This window comes from Asterias rubens, chromosome 8 (assembly GCF_902459465.1).
Source record: "Asterias rubens chromosome 8, eAstRub1.3, whole genome shotgun sequence".
NCBI classification, from domain to species: Eukaryota; Metazoa; Echinodermata; class Asteroidea; order Forcipulatida; family Asteriidae; genus Asterias; species Asterias rubens.
This window is the reverse complement of record NC_047069.1, coordinates 5416979-5431800: the sequence shown is the minus strand read 5'-3', so window position 1 is coordinate 5431800 and position 14822 is coordinate 5416979. Positions and strand designations below refer to the sequence as shown.

Sequence of the window (14822 nt, the reverse complement as noted above, 5' to 3'; positions counted from 1 at the left end):
ATGTCCCCTTCATTGCATCTGAAGTAAAGTTGTTGCTACGATTACGAAAGATAATGCAGTTTTGTCTTGTATGTTTTGGAATTGTTAGTTAGTCTTTAAGTGATATATCACTATCTTTGTTAAGGATGTGTATTAGTTTATAGACAATGAACTGATTGAACCTAATTATCATTTCTTCTTCTGTTTCTCAATTACTAATAATCGTGGACCTTTGAACATGTTCACTGAAGATGCCATAATGTTTTTCTAGAAACTCGCAGCCACCGTCAACATTTCCTCCCTGCTTGTTCAGCACATCCGATTTGATAATACTTCACACAAGTTAATTTATACACACGATGAATGACATAATATAAAGGGAACTTCAGCAAGTCCTGATTTGCAGTATACGAAGCACTGGTTTGTTAAGCTCAGACATGATATTTATTTCAGACGACATTATTATGACTCGTAACTTTGTTTGTTTGTTTGTTTGTTTGTTTTTTATTTCCAAATATCACAATAAATAATCATGAAACATACAAGAAGTTACAGGTGGTGTCATTTTAGACGATACTGGTTATAAGTAGGTTTTTTTTTTGGTTTTTTTTAGAAGCTGTGCACAGTTCTAAATGAAGGTATTGGGGTGAACTGAGAGTAGGGGGCCTTGATGTCTGACTGTTTTCATAAATAAAGTGGTCCGAGCCTTTCCAATATGAATTTTAGTAGCTGATCTAGTGTTATGTGAATGGATGTCAATATTTCGTGTAAAGAGGAGTCTTATGTTACCTGGTAACAAGTTAGATTCACACTTAAACATAAGGACCCCAAGATGATATTTATACAGTTTAAAAATATCGAGTGTTTTAAATTGCTTGAAAAGGGGTGCAGATGTGCTCTCTAAAGCTAGAATTGGCTATAACTCTCAAGGATTTCTTCTGTACGATTAATAGCTTGTTCAGGTAAGAAGCATGAGTATTTCCCCAGGCTAGAATCCCGTATTGAAAGTGGGGCAGTGCCAGCGTATTATAAATAGAGAAAAGCACATTCCTAGGCAGAATATGTTTAAGTTTACGTAGAACACCCACTATTTGGGAAACTGATGTGTGAATCTTTTGGCAGTGAGACTTCCATGTAAGGTTGCTGTATTATAACACCTAGAAATCTAAAAGAATTAACTTGGCTTATTTTAGAGTTGTTTATATAAATATTGATGTTGTCATCTTTACATATATTTGAAAATAACATAAAGCAAGTTTTCTTTTCATTAATTGATAGTTTGTTACATTTAAACCACAATGAAACCTTATGCAGTTCCGAGTTCATTACTGAAACTGCCTCCTTTGAGTTACTATGACTAAAGAAAACATTGGTGTCATCGGCAAAAAGAATAAAGGATAACAATTTCGAAGAATTACAGATATCGTTTATATATAAGAGAAACTTAGTATAGGCCGTGTCCGAAACGGCGACTTCGGCTACAGCTACGGCTAGATCGCGCGCGTCTGCCTATTCTTCAACACACTGGTAGGTAGACGCGCTGATCTAGACGTAGCTGTAGCCAAAGTCGTCGTTTCGGACACGGCCTAATTACCAGAAGTGGCTCAGGGACAGTCTGACCTGTGAGTTTTTGGACTGCAGAGGGCGCTCATTCAGATCCAGAATAGACCTTTTCGCAAATACCGGGGCGCGCGCGTAAAGCTTGGAATTAGGTGCATTGTGGTCTAGCTGGTATCCAAATTTGATCCATATTATATCCCACAATGCACCTCATTCAACAGTCTGCGCTTGCGCATTGGTATTTGCGATAAGGTCTCCCTTGAGCAGAGAACGTCGCGCATTTATGTGAGCACGTTATTTCTTGAGGTCGTTGGTTCGAGTCTCACTCTGGTTAATTTTTTCCATGTTTACCCCAAATCATTAAACTTAAACCTAGTCAGTTTCCTTTGTGGTTATATTATGTGTAACGGAGAAAGCCAATGCGTAGTAAAAGAACTGAGACTGTGAGGCTCAAGAAACCCTTGGTATGTGTGTGAATGTGATGTGTGTTGTATTCAACGTTGTCATCACCCAACTTCACATTCTGACAGTTTTGTTGGCTAACCATCATGTTGTAGCGATGTGTAAATCCTTGGGAATGTCACAGAATGCAGCACTCTTAATCGCTTAGGTGGTGGGGGCTTGACATTTTTGTAGCATTGTCTGCACATACGTAAAACGCTTATTTGGAACATAGATTTGGAAAACATACATTTGGACATATATTTCTACCTCCATGTTTGGAAGATGCCCACTCGAGTGTGACGGTTTTTGCTGAGGTGTGAAGTTAGAAGCGAGAAAGGAGCTATAGGAGGCCATCATGACCGTGCCGAATTGGCGGCTGCGGTCGCTGCTGGATCACCACATGTTGAAGCACTTGAAACAACCTCAGCCGCTACTCCAAACTCTTCCCTTCTGCACAACTTTCTTCGTCGGATAATGGGACCTAATAGCTGAATGCAGAGTGCATTTTGTTGTCTTCGTTTCCCAAGTTAGCTATTTGCTCCGAAACGCATTTCAAACCTGCTGAATATGGGCTAACCCCTTGACACCACTGCAAAGGTTAGCTGCCTCTGCTGACAGTACAGATGAAATTTCTGGTGAGTTTTTTACTTTTGATTGTTGTACACTTCATCTGTGATTTTTGTAAAGGCCTGTTGATTCATTAAACTGGGTTAAAGGTCAAAGTGCATGTTGATGGTACTCGAACTTGAGTACTACCATTTTTAGTGTTGTACTTGTAGTACTCGTTCTCGGTACTTGAGTACTACCATTTGTAATAATGATGGTACTTGAACTCCTTGAGTACTACCGTTTGAATGTTGATGGTACTCAAACTCAGTACTCGAGTACAACCATTTTGAATGTTGTAGTACTCGAACTCTATATCGACTTGCTGTTTTTAATGTTGATCGTACTAGAAATCGGTACTTGAGTACTACCATTTTGAATGTTGTAGTACTGGAACTTGGTACTTGAGTACTACCGTTTTTAATGTTGATGGTACTCAAACTCTGTATCAACTTGCTGTTTTTAATGTTGATCGTACTAGAACTCGGTACTTGAGGAAGTTGAGTACTACCGTTTTGAATATCGATGGAACTCAAAATCGGTACTTAAGTGCTACCATTTTGAATGTTGAACCCAATTACCTAAGGAAATCGTCAGGGTCGTAGTACTACTCGCCAACCTTAGTACTCAGGCGTACTTGATACCCGACTGAAAAATACTTAACTATGCAAAACTGATGGAAACCATTATTATCTCTTGTAAAACCATAAATAAATAAAAAGATTCTTCTAAATTTCCAAGACCTGTCAGAACTCCATTCTGATCGTATTTCAAACCCCATCTCATGTTTCATTGGCTGCTCACGCCGATGAACATGATAGTCTACTCTCTGAAACTTCCGAAAACTATGCTAAAAATAAACCAACGATATAAATTTCGCAGACAGAGGGAGCATCGATTACAACTCTTGAATGTATTTAGTCGGGGAAGGGGTGGGAGGGGTGAATGGGCGCGACGCGAACAGCTTGGTCGTGGGGCGCCAAGGTCCTCTGCTCCGGGGCTGCTTCGGGTAACCGTGGGGGTCTAGACCACCGTGTGTAGTGAGTGAGTGTTTGATAAAAACTGTTTCTATTTTAAAGACACTGGACACTAGGCCCTACTAGGCCTATTGGTAATTGTCAAAGACCAGTCTTCTCACTTGGTGTATCTCAACATATGCATAAAGTAATAAACTTGTGAAAATTTGAGCTTGATTGGTCGTCGGAGTTGCGAAATAATAATGAAAGAAAAAACACCCTTGTCACACGAAGTTGTGTGCTTTCAGATGCTTGATTTTGAGACCTCAAATTCTAAACTTGAGGTCTCGAAATCAAATTCGTGGAAAATTACTTCTATCTCGAAAACTATGTCAATTCAGAGGGAGCCTTTTCTCACAATGTTTTATACTATCAACCTCTCCCCATTACTCGTTACCAAGTAAAGGTTTTATGGTAGTAATTATTTTGAGTAATTACCAATAGTGTCCACTGCCTTTAAGCAATAAGGGGTGATTCGATTCAATTCAATGAACAATTATTTTTATGATGTGTTTGGAAGTGAAAATGAGAAACTGAATTGTGAGCATATGAACTGTTTTTTCCTCCACAACTTTGTATTATTATCAACCTTCCCAGACCTAGTGAAAGTGCAAACTTGTTTTTATGAATAATGGCGCATAAGTCCTCTTTTTTTTTAAACAAGTGCACATTGTTCATCATGTTCATGGAAAACACGTCGCCTTTAGAAAACAACAGAACTCCCCCAGGAAAAGTTAACACTAAGTAAAACTATAAACTATTGTCATATTATAGGGCAAGCAGTCAGGCGAGGGGGGTATTCTTTTGGCTCGTTTGTTGTTGGATGTCTCTTGATATAGTAGGTGCAGAGGAGTAGTTTGATTTTGGGATAACAAAGAGAGTATATATATATAGGCCTATTCAACATGGATTAGAATTATTTTAAACAATTGTTTCTTGCACCAAGTTTGCCGAACGGCACTATGGGCTGTGCCATGGTCGGGCATTTAATACAAATTAATGGGTTACACAGTTAAAGGCAGTGGACACTATTGATAATTGTCAAAGACCAGTCTTCTCACTTGTTGTATCTCAACATATGCATTAAATAACAAACATGTGAAAATTTTAGCTCAATCGGTCATCGAACTTCCGAGATAATAATGAAAGAAAAAATACCCTTGTCACACGAAGTTGTGTGCGTTTAGATGGTTGATTTTGAGACCTCAAGTTCTAAATCTGAGGTCTCAAAATCAAACTTGTGGAAAATTACTTCTTTCTCGAAAACTGTGGCACTTCAGAGGGAGCCGTTTCTCACAATGTTTTACACCATCAAACTCTCCCCATTACTTGTCACCAAGAAAGGTTTTTTGCCAATAATTATTTTGAGTAATTACCAATAGTGTCCACTGCCTTTAATAACTTTACTCATAGTGTATAAAAATTGAACAAATTATAGAATTTGAAAATCAAGGATCTGTAGCGACATGACGATAGAACTGGTCATCTACACCTGTACATGCCACCTCTGAAATTTATAGTATTGGTGTCGTGGGGAAATCTGTCGCGGAGATTCTGATCCCGGAGATAATGTTTCCTCATAACATGGGCTAAGTGAGGTTGAACCAAAAGAGGGCGCTATTAAAGAAGAAGTTTTAACACAGAATCTCCCGATATCCATATCCAAAGACATTGCATCTTTCACATTTCTACTTAATTGAGTTTGGTTCAACAGTACATTATAGTACCTTCGATAAATCGACAGAGTGTTTTTCGAGAGGCCGTCTCTTAATGTTAGATCCGACTACAGTCTTGAGCTTAACTCCTCGTTCCCGTTGTTAGTGTAAGCGTGAATCGAATATGGCTCCGTGTAGACCCCACAATGGTTGGATTTAGCCACTAAGTTTGTATAACGGGACCTATAGGTCAGGCACCCTCCAAAGCATAAAAGAGATAGCACAAGGGTTCCTACAAGCACCCCAACTAGGACCATGATAAGAATGAAGGCTTCGTCCCTGGAGAGAGCCAGCCCGATGACTTCCCCAATGATGCAAGGCTGTTGGTGGTCCTCCTCCTCAGTGGTCAACGGTGGTGTGGTTGACCTCGTTGGAACAGCAGAGGGTGCTGTTATGGATGGTATCAAGTCAGACCAGAAACGGAGGATGTGTGGCCAGTTGTCGTCACTGTGGACCATAGGGCAGGGTCCCAACCGCATGTACTCTGGGTTTCCTTGATTATAAGCTGGCCACTCGACACCCGAAAGTGACTGCCCAGGATGTCTGTAAAGCACCACATTCATAAATACAGATTATACATCTGTTCAATAAATATATTTTCCGTTAACTTACCAAACAACCTTCTCCTGAACGTTCCACGTTGCTGGCACTCCTTGGTTGATCGTCACTTAAAGGAACACGTTGCCTTGGATCGGTCGAGTTGGTCTTTGAAAAAGCGTTTTCACCGTTTGTTATAAAATGCATATGGTTGGAAAGATGTTGTAAAAGTAGAATACAATGATCCACACAAACATGCCACCAAAAGGAACGGTTTTCCTTTTACCTCGTCGACTAACACGGTCGGCCATTTATGGGGGTCAAATTTTTGACTCCCATAAATGGCCGACTGTGTTAGTTCGCACAGTAAAGGAAAACCACGTCATTTCGAGGCAAATTTGCTTTTTTATAGACCAACTCTACCGATCCAAGGCAATGTGTTCCTTTAAAAGGGAGCAAAGATTTGTGCCTAATGCCTTTATCATTGACCTGTTCCTTACACATACCAGCCGAGGTGCTGGCACTCCTGGGGGTGATCGTCCCCTTTCACATGCCGAGCCATCTCTTTGGCAACGCAGACAAGCTGAAACTTGTTCTCAATTTAAGATATTTTATTCAAAAACGTATATATTTCAGAAACCATAGCTTTTCGAACTTTCTCGTTTTTTGCGCCAGCAGTGTTATCATTGACAGACATGGTGCACTAGAAGTTTTCCATATTATAATTATTATTATTTTCATATTTTAGTCTTGCGCAAATGTTTGTCTTGATACAAGAAATGATCAACTCATTGTCTTTGTCTCTAAGAAAGATCGACCGCTGTGTTAAAGGTATTCAGAGCCAAGTTGATCCGAGATTGATCACAATTTAAGAAAATGTTCCTGAAGTATACACAGGGTATAGTTACTATAGACAATATTACTGCAGGCCTGTATGCTAGGGCACCAAAGAATCATCTTATTGGTAAGGGGCACCCTATGGGCAAATTGTACATTTCTACTTGAGCATTTCCAGGGCACCAAGAATTACCATGGGTCATGGAGGCAATCACCTTCGTTAAGTACCATATCTGCTATTGAACTCCAGGAAATTTAAATCCACCCCAGGCCCCTAAAGGTCTCAAGAACTTACCCTTTGTGAATGAAGTTCTTCCACAAGGTCATCATCTCTAAGGTCATCTGCTTATCCTGGAGTCGAAAGGTGAGCTTGTATTCATCAACGTGGGAGCTGTAAGGATCTCCAAACAGGAACTGAAGATCATCACCAAAAGCAGGTCCTGCTTGTGGGGGAAGGAAGCTGTAATAGTGAGAGCTTGATTCGTGATCGAAAGAATAAAGAAAGACGTTGATTCCCAAAGCAGCATGAAGCTCAGCTGCTTCCAATGTGGGGGACACAGTCAACATATCTTGCATAAACTGCCTGACACTACCTCTTGTAAGACACTCGTCCTCCATGCCTTTCCGTCCAAGATACTCAGTGGAGAAAGCTACGGCAGCCTTCTCAGGATTATTGAATGAAGCTCGACTAACGACTGCAATGATGCCTTCAGCTTCCTCTTGAGTTGGACAGAAACTTACGTTGCTGAAAAAGAGTGGGAATGAAACTGCAGAGACTTCATCCTGGGCCATTCCTATGATCAAATCTACATTGTTGATTGTTCCTGATTTCAACAATGCCCTTGGATCATCAGTCAGAATATTACCGTCGATTATTGGTCGGAATGGGATTTCAAATGGGGAGTACCTGCTGCTCCCTGCAACATCCAGAGCAGGTTTCTCACGCAGGCACTTGATCATTACCTCACTGCTCTCGATTGGACAGTCCACACTTCTGGCAAGAATTCTAGCTTGCTCGATCGGACTTGGTTGGACAGGATTCGAAAGAGGACGCACGAGACCAGAGGCGCTCATTAGTACAGCTTGCTGAAATAGCCCCTCTGCCTTCTCTGACATGACGAGTAAGTGTGCAATTACTGACCCAGATCCATGACCGATCACAGTGACACGGTTAGAATCACCTCCGAAGCTGCCTATATATTTACTGACCCATTTGAGAGAAGCCAACGCGTCATGCAATCCATAGTTACCAGGAGCTTCTTCATCTTCAGTACTCAAGAATCCCAATGCTCCAAGACGATGGTTGATGACAACTACGACAGCTTCTATGTTAGATGACAGAGGTACAGCATCATAAACAGATGACGCACCGACAGTTCCTCCTCCAGGATGGATGAAAATGACGACTGGTAAGGAAGAGTTGTTGGCAACAAGTGGAGCGTAGATGTTGAGAGTTAGACAGTCTTCACTGACTTCCGTCAATCCAGCGCGAACCATCCAGGGATCTAGTGGGATGTCTTGAGGGCAGGCAGGGGGTAGTTTATCAGGGAATCCAAGTGGTTCATCTCCCCATGGTCCAGTGTCTATCGGAGCCCGGTATCGTAAATCCCCAATTGGGGGTTTCGCATACGGTATTCCTAGAAACTCGGCTACGTCTTCACCGCCCACAGCCACGTCTGCGATCCGTATGGCACCAATTATGGACCCTAGTACTTTGCCATCTCCACTTGTAATCACTACAGTTTTATTTTCAGGCGTTGTTTTTGTTCCGAGTCTAACAGGGGCTGTGATTGGGCAAGCATTTTGGTTCAACGGGTCGGAAGCCATTTTGACATATTGTCTCCAGAAGGCCAGCTTATCTGCCTTGAGGTGTTGCCCAGTTGTGATGTTTGGTTCTAGGATGAGATAAGTCTCGTTCTCAGCATCAAACTTGGGCCACTCAGGTAGACCGGCCCCATTTGGATCTCTGAAACATGAATAACGAAATACATGCACTTATTGTTTCTTACTTGACAGACTTAAGCTCGTTTGTATACGAGTCATTTGGATGTCCCTTGAGACAGCGGACCAGTCTTTGTAGTAAACTAACCAGCGGGTAAACGACCTTGCCTTGGCCACTCAAACTTAATTATGTTTCTCAAGCGTATTCTCTTAGAATTAAGGGAAATTGGATTTCAACTAAATTCATAGGCAAAGTATAAAAATAAAAAAAACAGTTGAGTGAACCAGATGTTAACTGGCAGTGTACGGCACTAAAAAGAATTAGAAATGTCCAATTCAAATTTATGATTTTCAATACAAATAGTTTTCGTGTGGACGGGAAAATTGCCGCATGTTAAAATGGTATACATGTAAGTTGCAAATAGTGCAAACATTTTCAACATTCAAAGCATCCGATGTCATCATTCTAAAAAAAAAATGAGTCTGTATGTTTTTGTATGGGGATATTTTGGCAATTTACACAATTTTAACGTGAGGTTTAAAGACTTGGAATTTCCCCATTTATTTTAGGACTCTGTCTATTGGAAAATGAGTACATCACAAAATTGATTTTGATTTTTCCCTTGCTCTTTAAAAATTATGATATTGGGTAATAGGCCTATATAAGTTTGTTTTATCACCATGGTGCATTAGGGCTCGATCTAAGCGTGTGATAATGAATGGTTTTGTTCTATCTCGTTAAAGGCAGTGGACACTATTGGTAATTACTCAAAATAATTATAAGCATAAAACCTTTCTTGGTAACGAGTAATGGGGAGCTGTTGATAGTATAAAGCATTGTAAGAAACGGCTCCCTCTGAGGTAATGTAGTTTTCGAGAAAGAAGTAATTTTCCACGAATTTAATTTCGAGACCTCAGATTTAGAATTTGAGGTCTCGAAATCAAGCATCTGAAAGCACACAATTTCGTGTGACAAAGGTGTTTTTTTCTTTCATTATTATCTCGCAACTTCGATGTCCGATTGAGCTCAAATTTCAAATGTTTGTTATTTTATGCATATATGTTGAGATACACCAACTGTGAAGGCTAGTCTTTGACAATTACCAATAGTGTCCAGTGTCTTCAATAGGCTGGTTGATTGCATTGTATCACATTGATCAACATTTCATATGGTCTCATCTTTGCCCAGTCACTCCCTCTTTAACAATGTTGACTTTTACTATAGTTCTATAATGGCGTGTAGGGGTCATAAACGAATTAAAACGGTCATACAATAGAAATTTGATCACTGCGTTTTTCACCGTGTTATAACGGTCCAAGAATGAGTGTAAACATCTGGTCTGGAAACACAGTTCCCCTCGCATATTGTTTACGCAATAGATAACTTGTGTTCGAAGGCAGGTGCCTATATTTATATTTTCCCAATAACGATTGCCCAATCGTCCAAGGCCAAATTTCACTAAGCAAAAATTCGAGTGGGGCACCAGTCACAACAATATAAAAACTTAATGTAATTTAGGCTGGTACTTGTTTCTGTTGAGCAATACTTTTCTGTGCTTAGCAAGTTTTTGCGCCTTCAGGCTTCATGAAATAGGGCCTGTCCATTCCACGGCTTGACCCATCAAGTCCAAAGACACTCCCCATCTCTTGAAAGTTACAGAGTTGGCTTTCCGACTCCGTCCCCTTACACTACAAAACTGGGGTGTTAAAATTGACACCATTGGTTTTGTCACATAACACCTGTATTAAATTTCCTATCTCTTGGCCAGGTATAAGTAGTCAATAAGCACGCAGGACAGTTCTTTTCAGCATTAAGTACTTAAAGTAAGGTAATTGTCAAAGACCAGTCTTCTCACTTGGTGTATCCCATCATAAGCATAAAATAACAAACCTGTGAAAATTTGGGCTCAACTGGTCATCAAAGTTGTGATAAAATTATGAAAGAAAAAACACCGTTGTTGGACGAATTTGTGTGCTTTCAGAAAGGAATAAAAGACTTCTAGCTAGAAGTCTTTTATTATTTTAGTGAGAAATTTTTAGTGAGTCGTTTCTCACAATGTTTTATACTATCAACAGCTCTCCAATGCTGGTTACCAGTTTTTAAGTCAGTTTTTAAATAAGTATTTGTTTTGAGTATCTACCAAGCGTGTACCTTCTACTTAAAATCTTTAAAAAAACTCATTTTATTTTTTCTACTGCCGCGAAGTAGATTTCAGAGTTCTCCCGAATTCCTTCTCCCGAATTCCGAAATCGACTCCGCGGCAGCAGAATAAATAGCAAGACAACTTATCAAAGAACAGACATACACAGTAAAGTAGATAGGCCTGTGTACACTTGATATTACTGCAAACTGAATATACATTATATACCTTGCCATGCAATGCCTCAATCAAATCCATTTTAATTTTGTTTAGCCCCTTTTTAACGAGCTGCTTTAGCAGTATGCGAGCCTATGTAATACCGATTTTGTCTGTCCGTCCGTCCGTCCGGCCGTCCGCACTCAGTGGAAATGTTAAAGTTTTTGGTTTAAGTTTCAGTCTTTGAGTTGAGTTGTTTTTGGTATGTACAAGCCCAAGTGAGATTGTTATATATACTTGTCAGTCATTTTTTGTAGTTTTTAGCTATGTTTTCCAATAATGTTGAAGTTTTTGGAATAAGAAAAATGTTAAAAGTTTTTGGAATAAAAAAATGTTAAAGTTTTTGGAATACAAAAAATTTTAATGTTTTTTTTTTCAGGCTCAAAGTCCAACATTGACATCTGGATTTTAAAGAAACAAACTCAAACTTAAATCTTAAAGTTTTGAAATAATTTGTTTCAACAAAAATCAATCTCTCTGTCACTGGTTCCAGTTGAATGAGCTGAAACGATGAAAAACTTAAATGGTCATAACTTCTTATTGCAACGATGTACTGACTTGAAACTTAAGTCAAACATTGCTACTGTCGTATAGATACATATGAAAAGATAAAATTCAAAGAGTGCATCAATGGTTCCAGTTGAATGAGCTGAAACAATGAAAACCTTAAATGGTCATAACTTCTTATTGCAACGATGTACTGACTTGAAACTTAATACATTGCTTCTGTCATATACATATGAAAAGATAAAATTCAAAGAGTGCATCAATGGTTCCAGTTGAATGAGCTGAAAAAATGAAAACCTTAAATGGTCATAACTTCTTATTGCACTGATGTACTGACTTGAAACTATTCTTCTGGAAGTTAAACATCTGAATACATTTCTTGTACTTGTACGTGTATACATGTGAAAACCTCAAAGGAACCTGTTGCCTTGGGCTGGTCGAGGTGGTCTTTGAAAAGCGCTTGTAACTATTTGCTATAAAATGCATATGGGCGATTCCAAGCAAACATGGACATGACACCAAAAAATAAAAATTGTGTAACAACTTTCTTTCCACGTAAAAGTTATAGATAAACATATGAATGGAAACAGACATTAACTTTTTTTACACACTCTGTACCATTTTGTACAAATTCAGCTCATGTTTGCACAAGCTGTGAACAGACCCTAAAAAGTGAGCACATTAAGGTGATTTCTTCAAAGTTAAATATTGTCCCCCACAAAGGTTCTTCCAGCAAAACTTTAATAGTTGTGATTAGCAGCAGGTACAACTATTTAAAATCCAGAATGAATTTTAATTTGTGTTTCTCATTTAAGCAATATGTGAGTGTACTTGTGGGAGCTTCAACAGGGCGTAATGCGACTAACCGAGAGATTAAGTTATTTCAATTGCACGAAAAATCCACTGACTATCTTCATGGCAATTCAAAATATGCTTCTACCCTTATTACCAAGTCTGAAATGAGTAAAGAAATCAACACTCTAGTTGGTGTATTTTAATAACGAGTCATCAAAAAGTGTAATGCGACTAACCGGTAATGCGACTGACCATGCAATGTAATGCGACTAACCAAATCTTTTTTCAAGAGGAGGACGCTAAGAGGTCAGCAAAGCTGAATATCTTGGTTTTGACTTACTAGAGGACAATATTACATGAATTACGAGATCAGGGGCTCTGCAGATGCCACTCATGCCCTACCCACAATGCATTTTTCCATGCTGAAAACTATAACATGTGTTGTACATGTGCCACTCCAATCTAGTTTCATCAGTAACATATGAAACAAAATAAAGAGTAGAAAAAGTGAAATGGAACTAATTTACTCCACAAATTGTGGACATATGTACATGTTGTACCATTGCCTAGGCTGAAAAAGCAGAATGATGTTAAAATACAAGGAATTCAAGAAGAGCACAGAAAAATCTCCCAAAAGAGCAAACAAAAGCAAAAAGCATCCTTTGTCCTCGCCACTTTACTCCTATTGGTTCATAGCCACCAATTGTTTCTGAAATAGAAACTTTGATTGGCTGTTATTTTCCCGCTTCTTTCTGGATCCTTCCCTTTATCCCTTTCCCCTCTCTTTTTCTAAAAATGGATATGTATTTGTTTGTATTTGTTTTATGCCTCTGAAGAAGGTCTGGTTTGGATTGAAAGCTAAGGCCATCTACCCTATTTATTATGAATATAAAATTATGTAATATTTATTTCCCTTTATTATTCATTTCTATTGTAAATGTACTTTTTGGCCTGCTCGGCTGCCAGGGCAGTAAATAAATAAACCAGAATAATAGTGTTCTGTATTAGAACTCACCCATACTTAGCAAAGTTTGTCCAATATGCAATAATGTCTTGAGAGAACCGTGCTGTGGCATTGCTCGAGTTTCCCGAAGCCAATGCATCACCGAAGATGTATCCAGGAATGATGCCATGAGGTGATCCTGGTATGGCATCCAGGTACTCGGCAGGCACCAAAGCCTCCTTCCCTTCGCTATACGTCAAGTAATAAGAGTACGTATTGGTGGCAGTTGAGTCCGCGTGCTGTTTGAGGAAGTTCACGGTTGGAGCATTGAAGTAAGAGTCCCCAATAAGATCAAAAAGTATTCTGGCATTTTCTGGAGGATATGTATACCTCGCCTTAGTTGTGTACATGAGCTTGCCAACGTCTGTGAGGGATGCTGCGTTATTACACTGGCAGATTCCACTCATCCAGATCCTAAACAGCTCGTAGAAATCCTTGGTGTTTAACTCTGGGGCACCAAATGTTGGGATGACGACGGATCCCTCATTGCTGCTGGTTCCTGCGAGAAAATTGTACTTTGCAAAATGCCGCGATGATATGAGTTCGTCGATTCGATCTGAGATGAACTCGCCGTCTATCGCGATGGGATACTCGAGGAGACTGGTGAGGGGGAGGATGGAGCTCACTGGTGCCTCTCGGAGACAAACCAATAAAGTGGATGTGTTGTGACATCCGAGTGCTGCTGCGATTTGGGAGGTTTGCTTGCGAAGTTGCTCCCCGTCGTATGTGAGTAAAAGACCCGCCGCTGCCACCCCGCTCGAAGCGATGGCACGTCGGAAGAGATTAAAGTTGTTCAGGGGAGTCAGCATTTGGTAGGTGACACTGAAACTGCCTGCCGACTCACCAAATATGGTGATCTGATCTGGGTCACCTCCAAAGCTCCCAATGTTGTCTTTCACCCAATGTAAAGCCAACTTCTGATCCCAAAGGCCGTAGTTTCCAGGCATGCGGTCATCAGCAGTGCTGAGAAACCCAAGTATTCCTAGCCGGTAGTTGATGGTAACGACTACCACTTCACCTAGCAGAGAGAGAATGGTAGCATCGTATAGTGATCCCTGTCCCCTTACGAACGAACCGCCATGGATCCAAACCATGACTGGTACATGATCAGAAGTATTGACTGCACTATCTGGTATGAAGATATTCAAAAATAAGCAGTCTTCAGTAATGCCGTTTGCATCCTGTGGGCAACCCGCTCCATAGACCTGAGCATCCCGAACTCCACTCCAAGGGATCTTCGGGACCGGTTTGGCGAAGCGAAGGGCCCCGGTAGGAGCCTCGGCGTACGGCACACCAAGGAATTGGCTGACCGTACCAAACTGAGCACCGGGAACTGTCGCCGGCAGGCCTGGTGGTGGCAGCACGACACGCCCACGGACTGCCCCCGTTGTGGTGTTCACAACCGGCTCGGCTTTGACATGTCCGAAAGCACCGACGAGGCAAAGTAAAATGCCGTGTGTGATTTTCATATTGTCCCGATCATTCGTCAGACAACTAAAGACAGTCCACAATGAAGACTACACAC

General features: G+C 40.3%; 1 protein-coding gene across 1 annotated transcript in view; it reads left to right on the top strand.

Annotated features, from left to right (window-relative positions):
- Positions 1-1809: 1809 nt before the first annotated feature.
- Positions 1810-14822, top strand: part of LOC117293354 — a 28230-nt gene continuing 15217 nt past the window's right edge. The window contains exon 1 of the mRNA XM_033775646.1: positions 1810-2618. Coding sequence (XP_033631537.1) covers positions 2607-2618 — 12 coding nt within the window. The 5' untranslated portion in view covers positions 1810-2606. The remainder of the gene's footprint in view (positions 2619-14822) is intronic.